The sequence below is a fragment of the Spinacia oleracea genome, chromosome 6 (genome assembly GCF_020520425.1).
Source record: "Spinacia oleracea cultivar Varoflay chromosome 6, BTI_SOV_V1, whole genome shotgun sequence".
NCBI lineage: Eukaryota > Viridiplantae > Streptophyta > Magnoliopsida > Caryophyllales > Amaranthaceae > Spinacia > Spinacia oleracea.
Window position 1 is genome coordinate 148,338,712 of NC_079492.1, and position 18,729 is coordinate 148,357,440.

The 18,729-nt window shown below is 37.6% G+C and overlaps 2 protein-coding genes across 8 annotated transcripts; both read left to right on the top strand.

Annotated features, from left to right (window-relative positions):
• Nucleotides 1-1,794: 1,794 nt before the first annotated feature.
• On the top strand, nt 1,795-10,094 carry LOC110792283 (putative disease resistance protein RGA3). 4 transcript variants are annotated; one of them, XM_056830667.1, is made up of 6 exons: nt 1,795-2,115; nt 2,251-2,353; nt 2,443-2,704; nt 5,130-5,221; nt 5,512-5,693; nt 6,341-9,815. In XM_056830667.1, the coding sequence occupies exon 6, from the start codon at nt 6,976-6,978 to the stop codon at nt 9,580-9,582; it is 2,607 nt and encodes an 868-aa protein (XP_056686645.1). In that variant the 5' UTR covers nt 1,795-2,115; nt 2,251-2,353; nt 2,443-2,704; nt 5,130-5,221; nt 5,512-5,693; nt 6,341-6,975; the 3' UTR covers nt 9,583-9,815. The 4 variants fall into 4 exon arrangements, with proteins under 4 accessions (XP_056686645.1, XP_021852797.2, XP_056686646.1 ...); XM_021997116.2 differs by lacking the exon at nt 2,443-2,704 and having other exon boundaries at nt 1,797-2,115; nt 6,341-8,194; nt 8,657-9,815; XM_021997105.2 differs by lacking the exon at nt 2,443-2,704 and having other exon boundaries at nt 6,341-10,094.
• On the top strand, nt 9,835-18,666 carry LOC110792305 (putative disease resistance protein RGA3). Of its 4 annotated transcripts, none has more exons than XM_056830673.1 (5): nt 9,837-9,974; nt 10,301-10,409; nt 10,679-10,776; nt 10,919-11,021; nt 13,162-18,666. In XM_056830673.1, the coding sequence occupies exon 5, from the start codon at nt 13,216-13,218 to the stop codon at nt 15,571-15,573; it is 2,358 nt and encodes a 785-aa protein (XP_056686651.1). In that variant the 5' UTR covers nt 9,837-9,974; nt 10,301-10,409; nt 10,679-10,776; nt 10,919-11,021; nt 13,162-13,215; the 3' UTR covers nt 15,574-18,666. The 4 variants fall into 4 exon arrangements, with proteins under 4 accessions (XP_056686650.1, XP_056686651.1, XP_056686648.1 ...); XM_056830671.1 differs by lacking the exon at nt 9,837-9,974 and adding an exon at nt 10,052-10,192; XM_056830672.1 differs by lacking the exon at nt 10,301-10,409 and having other exon boundaries at nt 9,835-9,974.
• Nucleotides 18,667-18,729: the final 63 nt, after the last annotated feature.

The following is an 18,729-nucleotide window of genomic DNA, read 5'->3' on the forward strand; positions in this document are numbered from 1 at the left end:
GCGGAATTTCGGCATGCTGTGATGTGTTTCACATCACAGGGCTTTTTGAGTACCATTTATTAAAAAGAAAGTACCATTTCGTCAAACGGAGTACCATTACGATAAAAATATGTACCATTACGATTAAAACATGTACCATTGAAATTCAATGCATAAAGACTCTATTAGTCCATATCCCTATCCCAAATAAATTAGAAATCCTTGTAAACAAACAAACAAGGGATAAGAGTATAAAGGGATAAAATTTCCTTATCCCACCCCTTATCCCTCATACCAAACGCGCCTTAGGGATTTTTTTTAAATAAGCATCTTAGAGCATGTACATTGTTTGGTTTCTTCGAAAGTAGTGGCGGAACCAGAAATTTTACTTTGGGGAGTCAACCGGCAAGACCGGATATATTTCGTTTCTCACACAATATTTAAAGAACTTAAATAATATTCCTTGTATTTTTCTCTTGAGTTTTCCCCGGTACCACATAAACTAAGAAAGTGAATACTTTAACTTTTAGAAGGAGAGAAATAAAAGAAATTGGATATTATTAAAAAAAAAGAAGTATAAATGTATTGATATTTGATGATATCAACACTAGTATAGCTAGTATGAGCGCGTTGGTCATAGATTCAAAACCTATAACTAACATTTTAACCAACTTAAGTTGGTGGAGTTGGTGGAGAATTCACCTTGTGACTTAGAGGTTGGTAACAGGATCGAACCCCATCAACTGCGTAATGTTTGGGAGCGACTCAAGCGAATACTTGCGTAGCTGAGCTAGTTAACTTGTGCTAGGTGTTGGTTCAGTAGGATCCCTTCTTCTTACTTATTAAAAAAAATTGAGCGAGTTGTTACATGACTACACAAAAAGAATAATCCAATAAAGGGAAGAAGGAAGAAAGAAAGAATAGTTTGTGGGTTGTGCTTGCTAGGATTTGAACCTTGATCTCAAGTGTCAGAGTTTGTATTTTTCCTTGCAAACCAATTGATCTAAATATGAGTATCATCTATTATATGCAAAATAAATTTTTAACTAAAATCAAGGGGGGGCATGGTCCCCCGCCAGTGCCCCCCTTGTTTCGCCCTTGTTCAAAAGGGTTCTTGGAGTAGCTCTTCACTCTTTCTCTATATGCCACCATCTCTCTACAAGATACTCTCAAAAACTAATTCGCAAAAACACTCAACATTAGTTGGTTTTCAAAATAGCTCTGAAATCCTTTTTCTTTTTACTGAAGTTAATTACTCTCCACTTGTCAACAAGAATCAATTATTGACCAAGCTTTGGTCAAGAGTTATCTTGAAACAACTCTCCATGAATAGCTAATCAAGAGCCTATCGATAACCCCTCGAGAGCCCCAATATTGGTTACGAGATAGTTCTTGTTGGAGAGTTACTTGGTGAACTATTTGAAGAATCATTACAAGAGCCTCATGTACATGCTTTTATGTTTTCCCACTTTGAAAATAACCACCTTATACTTTTTATTTTATATTTTACCACTTTATCTTTATTTACTTCTTAAATGTCACCACCACTTAATGCCAAACTCCACCGCCAATTATAGACTAAGAAGCACCACCCTTGTCTACGTTACCGTAAGCCCAACAACAATCTGGCCCCTTCTAAGGCACCCCTAGCTTCAACTTAACATCAGCTCCATCATCCACGCACACCACCGCTCATAAACATAATCCTGATATCGATTCTCATCCCCGCCATTGTGACTCATTCAATAAACATGAGCCCGGACCCACAATACTCCCACCATCCACCTTGAATTGCACATCCCCTCGCAAGGTGGTTTCCATTTTCCTCCACCTTGAATAATATTATATGTTACGCTTTTTTACAAAAGCGATGTATTTGACTTAAAATGTTCTGATCTTAATGAATAGCTCTAAAATCTCTAATTTCAGTCAGTCTACCTTGTGCTGGCATTTCCTTTTCGCTGCTCCCATGACTCTTCTCCTGCTTCTTTCATGGAACGCTCTTGTCCTCACATCTCCTTCCATCCCCCTCCACGTGCTTCGAGCTTCTACAGAGGTGGTGATGATAATGGCGGCGGTGACGGTGATGTCGCTACTTCGGTTTCCGCTTTAGGGTTCCGATTCGGGTTTTCTTCGGTATGAACTTCTTCAATTTTCTCGTATTGAATATATAATTTACAATTTTAAATGTTAGGTTTAGGTATTAGGTTTTCTAAGATGTTAATTTCTGACATTGTTTAAAATCTAAGGGTTTCCGTTTAATTGGTCTAGGTTTTAGAGTTGTGCTTTTTATGAGATCAAGCTTCAACTTCTGATGCTGCTTGGTGATTATATATATTGACGCCTCAATGGAATACTCAGGGTTGTTTGACTGGTAAGAACATTGATTTGTGCTTCTTAGTATTGTGTTCAAGTTCTATGAGATTCTGCTCATGTTGAATCCTCTGCAAACTTTTGTTGTAGGGTTGTTATAATATTTACACTTCAATTGGTCTAGATCCTAATTCAAAGTTCATAATTGGAGTGATGGATATCTATGGGTTTGAGAGTTTAAAGACAAACAAGTGCTTAATCAGCAAGCCTTTATTAGCATTGGGGAAACTACAATCTGCTTGTGTATTTGGTTTCCATGGATGGTATATTTGCCAACTACTGTAAAAATCTGCTGCTATGAACTTAAGTAGTCTTATAGACCTTTATCCCCGGGGATTCAGCTGCTTTATGGGTTAGTGTGTTCAATATAATTAAGTTGATATGATTATGAGTGCAATTTTTTTCTGGAAAGGCATTTAATTTGTATGTAATGATTACAATTATGAATTTGGTGGAATGGTTTGTTGGTTATTCTGGTTTATTTGGAGGTAGTTAGTTGTTCTTTGTTGTTCTTGCTTCCTAATTATTACACACTACTGAGTACTGACTGAATGCATAGTACTATCTCCGCTTGGGATTAATATTCACCTTAATTGTATAATTAGTAATGTGACAACTGAATTCGGATGGAGATTGTAGTTTCTAGAGGGGGAACAAGGTGGAAGAATTGAAGAAAAAAGACTATTTGTACTATACTCTTTCTGGCTCTTGTTACTCAGCTTAAAGGTGATTTTACTTAACATATAACACTCCCATTAATGAGACCATAAGCAAATTCTACCCAAATGTGTGTCAATGGAAGTTAATGGACCCCTGAAAGTTTTGTAAGCTTCTAGGAACGCTTTGAAACAAATTTGTCTTTGTGCTGATTGATTTTTTTCATTATTATATGTATTCGTCCTGGGAAATATGATATTCTTCCAGTATTACTACCTTTGCATTTTTGCGAGCTCTGCTTTTTTTCTTTCTTGTCTGAATTATCTTATTGGAATATATGGAGTGTAAGTTTAGTGGAGTCCAAGATAGAGAGACAGGGGCGATTACCTTAGATGGGAAAATTGTCCAAGGATCTGAAATGTTCCGTTATTTAGGATCTATTATCCAAAAGGATGGAGAATTGGATGGCAATGTGGCCCATAGAATCAAAGCAGGTTGGTTGAAGTGGAAAGGTGCCACGGGGTTCCTATGTGACTCAGGCATGCCCCAAAGATTGAAGGAAAAATTTTACCGCACGGCAATTCGACCGGCTTTGTTATACGGCACGGAATGCTGGGCAGTGAAACATTGTCACGTGCACAAGATGAATGTGGCGGAGATGCGCATGTTACGTTGGATGTGTGGGCATACAAGAAATGATCGTTTGAGGAATGAGATTATTAGGAAGAAAGTAGGGGTTGCACCGATTGAGTTTAAGATGATGGAAAATCGTTTAAGATGGTTTGGACATGTAAGCAGAAGATCAAATGATGCCCCGGTTAGGAGGATAGAAGGGTGGCAAAGGGATAAAATTGCAAGGGGTAGCGGAAGACCTAAGAAAACTTGGAGGAAGGTGATTGAGCACGATATGAGCTTTCTTGGGATTGAGGAAAATATGGCGTTGGATAGGATAGAGTGGAGGGAGAGAATATACATTGATGACTTCATTTGACTTACACAACTTCAATGTTTCTGATTCTCTTTATTTGTATTTGTATTTTTATTTTTATTTTACTTTTATTTTATTTTTAAAATTCTTTCAATTTTTTTAATTTCACATGCTATTTTGAAATGCACTTATTTTACTTATTTATTTATTTTAAATTTTACTTATTTTTATTATCTCTTACAATATTTCTTCTATTATATATATACATTTTCTCTCATCCTACTTTCATTAATTTCACTTTCTCTTCTTTGTTTTTTTCTTTTTACTTCCTGCTCTTTTCTGGTTTGATTGGTAACAATGACGATCTCCTACGCCGATTCATGTTAGCCGACCCCAAATCATTTTGGGACTAAGGCTTTGTTGTTGTTGTTGTTGTTGTTGTTGTTGTCTGAATTATCTTATTGGGTGTGGATATAGTAGAACTTTGTGCTCTTCTTTGTATCTAAGACTCTAAGAGCTTCTTTTTCGTTATCTATTTACTTCTGGGCTGTGTAGAGTTGCGAGGGACTCGCATAAGTCTTGATGTTTACATGTGGTGCATGTATTGGGAACAGTTGGAGAACAACTGTTGATATCCAAGATAACTGGGATACGTAAAACCGTAAAATAAGAGATTTCCAAGCCATTCCTTGTGTTGTTCTTTTAATACAGTTTATCGTTGTCAGCTATCTGATTGACATCTAGTTTTAGTTAATGAAATAAAAGTGAATTCTAGTCTGACAGACCTTATATGCTTTCATACATTGAGCTATGAATGCCAAAAAATTGAGTTTGTTCTTCCGCATGACTAGTATAGCAGACAAAAATGATAAATGGGCATTTTATGCTCGTCCTGGAGCATGGAGTGGTAAGTGGAGATCAATTTTGCTGTTGTTTCAAAATACATTTCTTTGCTGCTTTTTAATTTGATGCATGCAAGGAAATAAAGTGTAATGCCACAATCCAAACGTGCTTGAAGTGGGCAATGGATGAATGACGAAAGAGGAGTATCATTCTCACTTTAGCATATTGGCATTAGTAAAAGTAGCCGATTCTAGCTCGTATTATGCAAACTCAATCAGACAAGTATATGTTAGTTGCTGGTAGTTGCTTCCTATGCCTGTAATAAGGATCTTGACTTGGGTTTCTGCAGGCTCCTCTGTTGATCGGATATGATATGCGGGCAATGGATCAGACAACTTTAGAACTGCTGAGCAACAAAGAGGTCATTTGCTGTCAGTCAAGGTAAGATGGAATGTTGTTATTTACAGTACTCTTATCTTCCGGGATAAATCTGATATATTTAATATTGATCAGATGAGCTAGGAATATTTAGTTTTCAGCTATTCTACGCCTTGCAAACATCTTCATCTCTATAGTCTTGTGTGTTAATTGAGCAGTTGGCCTTTAGTTGAGCACTTCAGCTCCTTTTTCTCCTTTCTTTTTGTAAATAAACAAGGGTATTCTGATTAATTAACTTGTACAAATGCAAGGATATAGAAATCTGACTAAACATTACTATTTACACATTACAGTACTGTATGGAAAGTGGACAACCACAATAGACGCCGTGAGCCCATGACAACAATCAGAGGATCAGGAGTCCTAACAATGCCATGGAGTGTTACTCAGATGGGTTGGATATTTGGACATGGTTTCACCAGCGAATGTACATCTTAGAATGATGCATTAGTGGCTGCTGCAAGATTACTACGTGGTTAGGATCTCTAAACATAATTATATTTACTTTTTTGTGGCATGTCCTTAGGTACTATCAAGACAGGAAAAATCCTCAAACTTGTGAATCGGTAGTGTAATTAATACTCCGCATTTAGTGATAAATATGGATTAGCTTCAGCAACCACTTGTAATTTTGGGTTACACAAGTGTAATTTAGCTTGTACATTTTCAGCTTCTACTTGATTGTATTCCAGACCCAAAAAAGGAAAAAAAAATTGAAAGTGGCAACTTTTATTTATACCTATGATCTGGGGGAAACAATCAGGAGTAAAAAAATGCCAAGAAAAAAGGTACATAATTTTTTATTTATAACCCCCAAGCATTTTGGGGATGATGGGGACCAAGCTGGGTTGTTTGTGCTAGTAACATGACCCCTGATGAAGTGTATTCAGTATTGGAATGGAAGAGAGGGATATTAATAAAGAATGACCGAGGATAATTATATTAAAATCGTAATCAGAAGTAATGTGCACATGTACTGTCTAGATGGTTGTGCTAAGTGCCTACTTTTTTGTTTATACTAGGAGTACTTCTTTAATGCTGGGGTAGCTGTTGAAATTTGACTAAGAACCACTGTTACTTTTAAGGAATTAAGGGTTGATAATTACTCTGTTTTCCTCACAGAACTTGAAATATTTGAAGAGTAGAAGGAAGTTTGATCCAAAAAAAGAGAGAAAAAGATGGCTGAAGGAGTGTTGTTCTGCATTGCAGAGGAAATCCTGAAGAATCTGGGATCAAGGGCTATTGATGAGATTGCCTCTGCGTGGGGATTCAAGGATCGCCTTGAAGACCTCAAGAACACCATCAACACTATCAAAGATGTGCTCCTTGATGCTGAGGACAGGCAATCTGACAGCCGAGTCATTCGCGGTTGGCTTGAAAGGCTTGCTGTTGTTGTCTACACCGCAGACGACTTGTTTGACAAGGTTGGTACAGTTGCACTGCAGAAACAGATACAAGGTGGAAACAAGTTGACTAAATAGGTAACCATTTTCTTCTCTAACTCCAATCAGATCAAGTTTGCATTGAGCATTTCCAAGAAGATTAAAACAATTAGGCAAGAGCTGGATGGTATAGTCAGAGACAGTACTGAGTTTGCCTTTGTGTACCGTCCTCGTGAGGAAGGGAGTGTGATAAATATTAGGAGAGGGAGAGATCAAACTTATTCATTTGTAGATGCTGACGAAGTTATTGGTAGAGATGATGATAAGAAAGCAATCTTAGATATACTTCTTGCCTCTTATGAAACTGAGAATGAGATGCTCCATGTTATCCCGATTGTTGGGATTGGAGGACAGGGCAAGACAACCTTGGCTCAACTCATATATAATGATCCTCAGGTTGAGAAGTACTTCGAGTTGAGGCTCTGGGTGTGTGTATCAGAAGTCTTTGATATAAAGTTGATTACAGAAAAAATCCTCAAGTCAGCAACCAATGCAGAAACTCCGAATGTAGAGATGGAACAGTTACAAGGTCAACTGCGAAGAGAAGTAGCTGATAAGACATACTTGCTTGTTTTGGATGATGTTTGGAATGAAAATCGTGAGGAATGGCTGAAACTGAGGGCTCTGTTGAAGATTGGACGAAAGGGGAGTAAGATACTTGTAACTACTCGATCAAGGGAGGTGGCAAAAATAATGGCCACGGTTTCTGTCTGTGAGTTACAAGGCTTATCAGAAGAAAAGTCTTGGAATTTATTTCAAAAGATGGCATTTGAACCGGGACAAACTCAGCAGAAGCTACATCTTATGGAGGTTGGGAAGGAAATAGTTAAGAAGTGTGCAAATGTTCCTTTAGCCATAAGAACTGTTGGCAGTCTTCTGTATGGCAAGGATGATAGCAAGTGGTTGTCGTTCAAGAATAGAAGTCTTGCCAATCTGTCTGACAGTGAGAATGGCGTCATAGACATTTTGAAGCTTAGCTACCAGCACCTACAGTCACCATTGAAGAATTGCTTCGCTTACTGCTCTTTATTTCCGAAAGACTACGAATTTGACAAGGAAATACTGATAAATCTTTGGATGGCTGAGGGCTTTATCGTTCCAAAAAATCATGAAGGCCAGAGTTTGGAAGAACTTGCTGAATGCTATTTTCTTATTTTGATGCAAAGGTGCTTCTTTCAGGATATAAAAAGGGATGAATGGGGGAACATTTCGAGCTGCAAAATGCATGACTTGATGCATGATCTTGCTCAACAAGTGGCTGGAATCAACTGCAAAGTTATTGCAAAGTTTGAAGAAAGCAGTTCAAATAAGGGAATCCATCACTTGTCTTTTGCTTATCGTTTGACTTCAGTGTGGAAGACACCGAGTTGGATGCTGAATTTGAAGCGTCTGCGGACATTCCTTTTGCCCGAACAAATGAGAGATGGATCACCCTTCAGCAAAATGATTTGTCAAGAGATATTATCAACCTTTGGTTGTTTGAGAGTGTTGGATCTACACAACCTTGGAGTCAGAAATTTGCCGAGTTCAATAGGTAATCTAATCCATTTAAGGTACCTCAACCTTTCTCAGACACCTATAAAAGAACTTCCTGATTCAATCACAGACCTCTTAAATTTGCAAACACTAAACCTATATCATTGTCGTCTCCTTGAAATACTGCCTAGAAATATGAGAAAACTTAACAACCTTAGGAGCCTTGATACTGGTAGATGTCGTATGCTAGATCATATGCCTTCAGGTTTAGGAGAATTGACTTCTCTTTATCAACTACCTCGATTTATAGTCAACCATTCTCCTAAATTCAGAAACTTTCCCAATTCTTCTAAGTTGAGTGATTTAAAGAATCTTAATAACCTGAAAGGAGAATTGATCATTCAAATATTTGGGGAGTTAAAAAGTCCTTTGTTAGAAGCAACAGAGGCAAATTTAGAGGGAAAACATGGGCTGACTAAGTTCCATATACAATCTGATATATGTTCATTGTTAATAACAGGGGCAAGCTTAGATGTTAGTGGTAGTAATCATGATGAAGCTCTGCTGGAAGGACTCAAACCATATTCTAATTTAAAACAGCTTGAGATTCATTTCTACAGAGGTCAAAAGCTTCCAAGTTGGGCAATGATGGGTAATTTGTGTATTAATCTTCCAAATCTTGTTAAGATTGACCTTTTGAGGTGTAATTGGTGCCAGCAAGTGCCCTCTTTTGGCCAACTACCTTCCTTGAAGAGTCTTAGTCTCATTTATTTGAAAAGTGTGGAATACATGGAGATGGATTGCAGTGTTTATGACCTTCCCTCCTTAAAGGAACCGCCATCGACAGAAATACCATTCTTCCCATCACTTCAGGAACTTACACTGGAGGGAATGCATAATTTGAAGGGATGGTGGAAAGAAGCAATTGTTAACAATGATACACAAGATGCAGCAAATATACCGATGAAACAACAACGTTTATTATCCATGTCATTTCCTAATGTATCAAAATTGTTTATACAAGGATGTCTAAAGCTGATATCCCTTCCATTATGTCCTAATGTGGAGGAACTGGAGCTAGTTCACGCTTTTGAAACAATGTCAGTGTCAAAGATGGCAGCAGCTTCGTCATCAAATTCATCTTCAAAGTTGAAAAGTTTAACAATCAGCAATGTGGAAGACCTCAAATGCCTCTCAAGAGAATGCCTGCACCAACTTTCTTCACTTGATGTCCGTAGTGGGGAGCTGGTGAACACAGAAGAAATAGGAAAAGAAGTTTTCAAAAGTATATCTTCTTCTCTCCGTTCTTTGACATTCAGTCATTGCGATAGGTTGAGATTTTTCGGTCAAGGCCTGGAACATCTCACAGCAATAAAGAGTTTGGAACTTACAATTGTAAACAGCTTGATCTATCGGCAGATGAACAGTTGCCATGGAAAAACTTGAGGAGTCTTCGTTCTTTAGCATTGCTTTGGCTTCCAAGGCTATTTGTTCTTCCAAGTGGGCTTCAACACTTGGTAAACCTCCGTAATCTAGAAATAACATACAATTGTGAATTGAGGGAACTACCAGAATGGATAAGTTGTCTCTCCTCCCTTGGGAATATGGAATTGTATGGTTGTCATAAATTAACATCTCTGCCAGAAGGCTTCTGCAAGCTCACTGCCCTAAATCACCTCCGAATCGTAGAATGTCCAGGATTAACAGAAAAATGCCAACGTCCAAATGGTAGTGAATGGCCCAAGATTCAGCATATCCCTCTTGTTACGGTTTTGAAGGACGTTAACCATTGATGTTATTCAACTTGCAACAGAGAGCTCTTATACAGAGCAACCGATGTATGTTACAGTTTAACTATTGTTTTTACCTTCTCTGTTCTTTTCCCCCTTTAGTTCTACTGTATCCTAGTAAACATGTGAATGTTACTACTTACTTCTAGCAGTAGATGAACTTTTGCATATTCTTGAGAAAAATCTGCTAGTCTGCAACTCCTAATATGCCTTGGACTGACATTTGACACATGGACGTCGAGAATTCAGCATATTCTTCTCATCATGTACAGTTTTTGCTTCTTTTTCCCCTTCAATTCATCCCCCTTGTACGAGTAAGTTTTAAGCATTCGGATCCTGCAATAAATGGTTCAACCAATGACAATTGCTCTCAGAAGCTCATTTAGCGGGACCAACGACCAACAATAACTGGAGCTCAGAAGCCAGACATCAAAGGGAAATCCAGCTACTGTCATTGTCATATACTTCACCTCAACAATTTGTGTAACAATCTCTCTTTCCTTTCAATAGTTATTTAAATTTTTATGTAGCAAAGGCGAAAACAGTTCCCCCTCCAGGGGAGCAACTGAAATATCTTCTCTTTCGGTTCTGTGTTTTATAAGATTGTTTTGTACTGTATTATTCTTGCAATTAGATTTTCAGCTCATGTGTTCAAGTAGACATGTAATCAAATTTGCATCAATACACAACAAATGAACAAGATGGTTATATCCTTACTACATAATTTCAAACGGATAATACAAGTCATGCAGGTGCTTCGAGCTGCTATGGCGGTGGTGATGATAATGGCGGTGACGGTGATGTTTTTGCTTTGATTTCCGCTTTAGGATTCCAATTCGGATTTTCTAGGGTATGAACTTCTTCAAATTTCTCTTATTAAGTATTGAATATATAATTTACAATTTTAAATGTTAGGTTTAAGTATTAGGTTTTCTAAGATGTTAATTTCTGACTTTGTTTAAAATCTAAGGGTTTCCGTTTGATTGGTCTAGGTTTTAGAGTTGTGCTTTTTATGAGATCAAGCTTCAAATTTTGATGCTGCTTGGTGATTATATATATTGAGGCCTCAATGGAATACTCATGGTTGTTTGACTGGTAAGAACATTGATTTGTGCTTCCTAGTATTGTGTTCAAGTTCTATGAGATTCTGCTCATATTGAATCTCTGTGGACTTGCTGCTTTATCAATTAGTGTGTTCAGTATAGTTATGTTGATATGATTACGATTTACGAGTGTAATTTTTTTTTTCCTGAAAAGGCATTTAATTTGTATGTAACAATTACAATTATGAATTGGATGGAATGATTTGTTGATTATTCTGGTTTATTTGGAGGTAGTTAGTTGTTCTTTGTTGTTCTTGCTTCCTAATTATTACGCACTACTGACTGGATGCATAGTTTGTTCATTTTCGATGGAGCCAAAGATTCATTTGTTTTTTTGGCTGAGGGATGTAATGGACTAAATCAAAATGGCTCTTAATACCTCTTCGCTTCCTTTACATGAAGTAGAAGATAGTCGTCCCGTTGTCGTCCCGTTATCGCCTTTGGGTCAATTAGAGAGGTTGCGTATGTCCGACCCCCCTTTACCCCGCTTCTCGTGGGAGTCTCTTTGAGGCAATGGGGGTAATGATAATGATAATAATGACTGACCGGATGCATAGTACTATCTCCCGTGGAATTAATGGTCACCTTAATTGTATAATTAGTAACGTGACAACTGAATTCGGATGGAGATTGTAGTTTCTAGAGGGGGCAACAAGGTGGAAGAATTGAAAGAAAAGACCATTTGTACTATTCTCTTTCTGGCTCTTGTTACTCAGCTTAAAGGTGATTTTACTTAACATATAACACTCCCAATCTCCCATTAATGAGATCATAAGCAAATTCTACCTAAATGTGTGTCAATGGAAGTTAATGACCCCTGAAAGTTTTGTAAGCTTCTAGGAAAGCTTTGAAACAAATTTGTCTTTGTGCTCATTGATTCTTTTCGTTATTATATGCATTTGTCTGGGGAAATATGATATTCTTCCGGTATACTACCTTAGCATTTCTGCCAGCTCTGCTTTTTTTTTCTTTGTCTGAATTGTCTTATTGGGTGTGGAAATAGTAGAACTTTGTGCTCTTCTTTGTATCTAAGAATTTACTTCTGGGCCGTGTAGAGTTGCAAAGGACTCTCATAAATCTTGATATTTACATGTGGTGCATGTATTAGGAACACCTTAGGAACAACTGTTGATATCCAAGATAATTGGGATAGATAAAACCGTTAAAGAAGAGAATTTCAAGTCGTTCCTTTTTTTTTAAAAAAAAAAAAAAATACAGTTTATCGTCGTCAGCTATCTGATTAGTTTTAGTTAATGAATTAAAAGTGAATTCTAGTCTGACAGACTTATATGCTTTCATACATTGAGCTATTTAAAATTGATTTTGTGCTTCCGAATGACTAGTATAGCAGACAAAATGATAAATGGGCATTTTATGGACAGCCACAGTACACGCCGTGACAACCGTCATAGGTTCAGGAGTCCTAGCAGTGCCATGGTTTTACCAGAGAAAATACACTTCTTAGAATGATGCGTTAGTGGCTGCTGCAAGATTACTACGTGTTTAGGATCTCTAAATACAATTATATTTACTTTTTGTGGCATGTCCTTAGGTACTACCACCCAAACAGGAAAAATCCTCAAACTTGTGAACCGATAGTGTACTTAATACTCCGCATTTAGTGATAAATATGGATTAGCTTCAGCAACCACTTGTAATTTTGTGTTATACAAGTGTAATTTAGATTGTACATTTTCAGCTTCTACTTGATTTTATTCCAGAACCAAAATAAAAAAAAAAAAAATGGAAGTGGTAACTTTTTTTTATACCTAAAATCTGGGGGCATCAATCCGTAGTAAAAAAGCCAAAAAAAGAAGGTACATAATTTTTTATTTATACCCCCCAAGCATCAGGGGATGATGGATTGATGGGGACCCCTGATGAAGTGTATTCAGTAGTTGGAATGGAAGAGAGGGATATTATTCATATTAATAAAGAATGACCGAGGATAATCATATTAAATCGTAATCAGAAGTAATTTGGTGCACATGTACTGTCTAGATGGTTGTGCTAAGTGCCTAATTTTTTAATTTATCCTAGGAGTACTTCTTTAATGCTGCGATAGCTGTTGAAGTTTGACTAAGAATCACTGTTACTGTTAAGGGCTGATGATTACTCTGTTTTCCTCACAGAACTTGAAATATTTGAAGAGTAGAAGAAAGTTTGATCCAAAAAAAGCGAAAAAGATGGCTGAAGGAGTGTTGTTCTGCATTGCAGAGGAAATCCTGAAGAATCTGGGATCAAGGGCTATTGATGAGATTGCCTCTGTGTGGGGATTCAAGGATCGCCTTGAAGACCTAAAGAACACCATCAACACTATCAAAGATGTGCTCCTTGATGCTGAGGACAGGCAATATGACAGCCGTGTCATTCGCGGTTGGCTTGAAAGGCTTGCCGTTGTTGTCTACTCCGCAGACGACTTGTTTGACAAGGTTGGTACAGTTGCACTGCAGAAACAGATCCAAGGTGGAAACAAGTTGACTAAAGAGGTAACCACTTTCTTCTCCAACTCCAATCAGATCAAGTTTGCATTGAGCGTATCCCAGAAGATCAAAACAATAAGGCAAGAGCTGGATCGTATAGTCAGAGACGGTAGAGAGTTTGCTTTCGTATACCGTCCTCACGAGGAAGGGAGTGTGATAAGTACTAGTAGCCGTAGGAGGAGAGATCAAACTTATTCATTTGTAGATGCTGACGAAGTTATTGGCAGAGATGGTGATAAAAAAACCATCTTAAATATACTTCTTGCCTCCTGTGAAACTGAGGATGAGATACTCCATGTTATCCCAATTGTTGGGATTGAAGGACAGGGCAAGACAACCTTGGCTCAACTCATATATAATGATCCTCAGGTTGAGAAGTACTTCGAGTTGAGGCTCTGGGTGTGTGTATCAAAAGTCTTTGATATAAAGTTGATTACAGAAAAAATCCTCAAGTCAGCAACCAAAGCAGAAACTCCGAATTTAGAAATGGAGCAGTTACAAGGTCAACTGCGGAAAGAATTAGGTGATAAGAGATACTTGCTTGTTCTGGATGATGTTTGGAACGAAAACCGTGAAGAATGGCTGAAGCTGAGGGCTCTGTTAAAGATTGGCAGAAAGGGGAGTAAGATACTTGTAACTACTCGATCCAGAGAGGTAGCAAAAATAATGGGAACAGTTCCTGTGTGTGAGTTACAAGGCCTATCAGAAGAGAAGTCATGGGAATTATTTCAAAATATGGCATTTGAACACGGACATACTCAACAGAAGCCACATCTTATTGAGGTTGGCAAGGAGATTGTTAAGAAGTGTGCAAATGTTCCGCTAGCCATAAGAACTGTTGGCAGTCTTCTTTATGGCAAGGATGATAGCAAATGGTTGTCGTTCAAGAATAGAAGTCTAGCCAATCTGTCTGACAGAGAAAATGGTGTTATAGACATTCTGAAGCTTAGCTACCAGCACCTATTGTCACCGTTGAAGAATTGTTTCGCTTACTGCGCTTTGTTTCCGAAAGACTACGAATTCGACAAGGAAATGCTGATAAATCTTTGGATGGCCGAGGGCTTTATCACTCCAATAAAGCATGAAGACCATAGTTTGGAAGAACTTGCTGAGGAATATTTTTTCATTTTGATGCAAAGGTGCTTCTTTCAAGATATTAAAAAGGATGAATGGGGGGGCATTTCAAGCTGCAAAATGCACGACTTGATGCATGATCTCGCTCAACAAGTGGCTGGAGTCAACTGTAACGTTGTTGCAAATTTTGGAAAAAGCAACTCAAATCAGGGAATCCATCGCTTGTCTTTTGCTTATCGTTTGACTTCATCGTGGAAGATACCAAACTGGATTCTGAATTTGAAGCGTCTGCGGACATTTCTTTTGCCCAAACAAGTGAGAGATGGATCAACCTTCAGCGAATTGATTTGTCTAGAGATAGTATCAAGCTTTGGATGCTTGCGAGTGTTGGATCTACACAACCTGGGAGTCAGAAATTTGCCGAGTTCAATAGGTAAGCTGATTCACTTAAGGTACCTTAACCTTTCTAGGAATCCTATAACAGAACTCCCTGATTCAATCACAGACCTCTTAAATTTGCAAACACTCAACCTAAGACTTGAAACACTGCCTAAAAATATGAGAAAACTTGGCAATCTTAGGAGCCTTGATTTTTCCCAATGTCATTGCATACGTCATATGCCTTCAGGTTTAGGAGAATTGACTTCTCTCCATAAACTACCTCGATTTACAGTCAACAATAGACATCTTCCTAAATTCAGTTCCAAGCCCTCCTCTTCAGCCAAGCTGAGTGATTTAAAGAACCTTGATAAACTGACAGGATTATTGCACATTCAAATTCTTGGAAAGTTAAAAGAACCTTTTTTAGAAGCAACAAGTGCAAATTTAAAAGGAAAACATGGGCTTACTATGTTGCTGATAGAGTTGGATAGGTGGGCATATGAAGATGTTAGTGGTAGTACTAGTAATCATATGAAGATGTTAGTGGTAGTACTAGTAATGATGATGAAGCTGTGCTTGAAGGACTCAAACCACATCATAATTTAAGACAACTGTATGTTTATTACTACTGATAGTTCAGTAGGAACACTTGACAAGAGGGGGGGTGAATTGTTTCTTGGGAACTTGGGTAAGTTTCTTGCGGAATTTAAACAATAAAGAGACTGAGAACAATGAGCGAAGAAAGGTATAAAATGGAGGAACCTTCTTGACCCTAATCAAGAAGAACCTCACTACTCTTTTGTATTAATGCAATAACTCTATTACAAATACACTCTTTAACTCGAGTTCCTCTCGAACACGAGTTCCCCACAGCAATCCCCTTCGATTACTGTGCTACTCTTTCTCTCTCTGACTTAACTCTAAGTCGCTCCTTTTCTCTTTCACTTAACTCTAAGTCACTGTTTCTCTCTTTGACTAAACTCTTAGTCGCTCTTTCTCTCTTTGACTTAACTCTAAGTCACTCAAGGATCACTCAATCCTTAAACCCAAAATACAATATGATAGATAGATTCTAGTACGTAATAAAGCTTATAATAATAAGGAACTCAAGGAACACTCTATTTTGCCAACTGATTCTTTTAAAACGTTTAAGCTCTTTAAGATAGATTTTGTAGAAATCAGTTGTGTTTTGAAAATCTAAAACTCTTCTCCTTTTATAGGAGAGTTTTACCTAGGGTTGGGTACCCATGTTCTCCTCAACTACCCACTAACAGTTACTGCTCAGTAACATGGACATAGTTGGAGAGAAACAGGGGAGACCAAATCAAAACACTAAATGCATGTTTAAACAGAAATACGTGGGAGAGTTTTAAGGATCATGGAAAATCTTTTGCTTGAGAAACAAGGAGAATGAAAACAGAATCCTATGTTTACATTTATTAATTAAATTCATTTTATTTATTAACAAAGATTTTCCAACTTAAAACTCTTTTATAATTACAGTTAATATATTTCAATTTAAAACGTACTAAAATACTTAGGTTCCTTTCGTTCCAAATTACGTATAAACAATATTAAATACTTACATAAATCCTAAACATAAACTCATATGTTGTAGTCTTCATGTTGCACCTTTAGAAGCTTCACTCGAAGACTTCCCAATTTGTTCCTTCTCTGGAACATCGAGGATCCACATAATATATGAGGATCTCGCCTTAGGAACTCGCCTAAGGATCTCGCCTTTGTAAACTTGCTTAATGATTATTTCTTCAATGTAGTGTCTGACATGGATCAGTTACTTGCTTATATTCCACATTGCTTAGTTTATCCAACTCAGGATCTCCTTAACTTAGCATTATTCCTCTAAGGATCTCGGAACCTATTATGCAACATAACTTAACCAACTGTCAGGAGTTTGCTTTGTCATCATCAAAACTTTAGGGTCAACAACTACAGAGGTCAAAAGCTCTCAAGTTGGGCAATCATGGATAATTTGTGTGTTAATCTTCCAAATCTTGTAAGTGTTTTCCTTTTTCATTGTGATTGGTGCCAGGAAGTGCCCTCTTTTGGCCAACTACCTTCCTTGAAGAGTCTTACTCTCATTTATTTGAAAAGTGTGGAATACATGGAGATGGATTGCAGAGTTTATGACCTATTCTTCCCATCACTTGAAGAACTTACATTGGAGAAAATGGATAATTTGAAGGGATGGTGGAAAGAAGCAATGGTTAACAATGATACACAACAAGCAGCAAATATATCAGTGAAACGACAACGTTTATTAGCAATGTCATTTTCTAAACTATCAAAATTAGAGATACAATTCCTACCAAAATGTCCTAATGTGGAGGAATTAATCCTGGTAGACACCAACGAGAGCATCTCAGTTTCATCATCATCATCATCATCATCATCAAATTCATCTTCAAAGTTAAGAAAGTTGACAATCAGTAATATGGAAGACCTCAAATCCCTCCCAAAAGAATGTCTGCACCAACTTTCTTCGCTAGATGTTCAGGATCGGAATCTGGTGAACACAGAAGAAATAGGAAAAGAAGTATTCATGAGTCTATCTTCTTCTCTTCGTTCTTTAGAATTCGGCGATTGCCATAGCTTGAGATTTTTAACTCAAGGGCTAGAGCATCTGACAACGATAGAGAAGTTGGTCCTTAGTAGACCTGGTTATCGGGCGGGGCGGGTCAGGGTCGGTGTGGGTCAAAAGAGGGTCGGGTATTGAAAGGGTCATTTTTAGCGGGTCGATAATGGGCGGGTCAAAACGGGTCGCGGGTCAATAGCGGGTCATTAGTGGGCGGGTCAATAAACGAGCAATGAAAAATGAAAAACAAAAGAGCCATGTGCAAGTACAAGTAAATACAAAGCTATACACGTAATTTTTTGTATCATTACTATTTTAATTTTCAAAATAATTGTAGTATAAGTTTGACTCTATAATGACCCTGTCCAATAAAGGCCCTGTCCAATAGAAGCCCTGCCCAATAAAAGTCCTATTAACTTGACCCTAACCCTATACCCTGTCCAATAACCAGGTCTAGTCCTTAGCAATTGTGAACAGCTTGATTTACCACCAGATGAACAATTACCATGGAAAAACTTGAAAAGTCTTCGTTCTTTATGGTTACATATGATTCCTAAGCTATTGATTCTTCCAAGTGGGCTTCAACACTTGACAAATCTCCGTTCTTTAGAAATATCACATGGTAATGAATTGAGGGAAATACCAGAATGGATAAGTTGTTTTTCCTTTCTTGGGTTTATGGAATTGTATAGATGCCCTAAATTGACATTTCTGCCAGAAGGGTTAAGCAAGCTTACTGCACTAAACCAACTCATAATCATAGAATGTCCAGGATTAACAGAAAAATGTCGATGTCCAAATGGTAATGAATGGCCTAAGATTCAGCATATCTCTCTCGTTACTGTTTTGAAGGACGACCATTGATGTTGTTGAACTTCCAAGTTACAACAGAGAGCTTCTCTGTACAAACAGAGCAACTCAATGTATGTTACAGATTATTTTTTAATTATTTTATTTTATTTGGCAAATGTAGACTACAGATTTACACATGGCTTTATTATTAGGCAAATTTGCCAAAAAGGAGCTTTTATAATCCAAATTTTGCGATAAAGAACCTTGTATAATTTTTTTTTGTGAAAGACAACCTAAGGGAAGATTTCGGCACTGACTGAGTTTCTTCGGCATCGACTTGCACGTGAGCAGCACATATGGCTTTAAGGCCGAGC

Coding starts and splice junctions, on each gene's coding strand:
- LOC110792283 (XM_021997105.2), top strand. CDS start 6,976: ATGCTCCATGTTATCCCGATTGTTGGGATTGGAGGACAGGGCAAGACA.
- LOC110792305 (XM_056830672.1), top strand. CDS start 13,216: ATGGCTGAAGGAGTGTTGTTCTGCATTGCAGAGGAAATCCTGAAGAAT.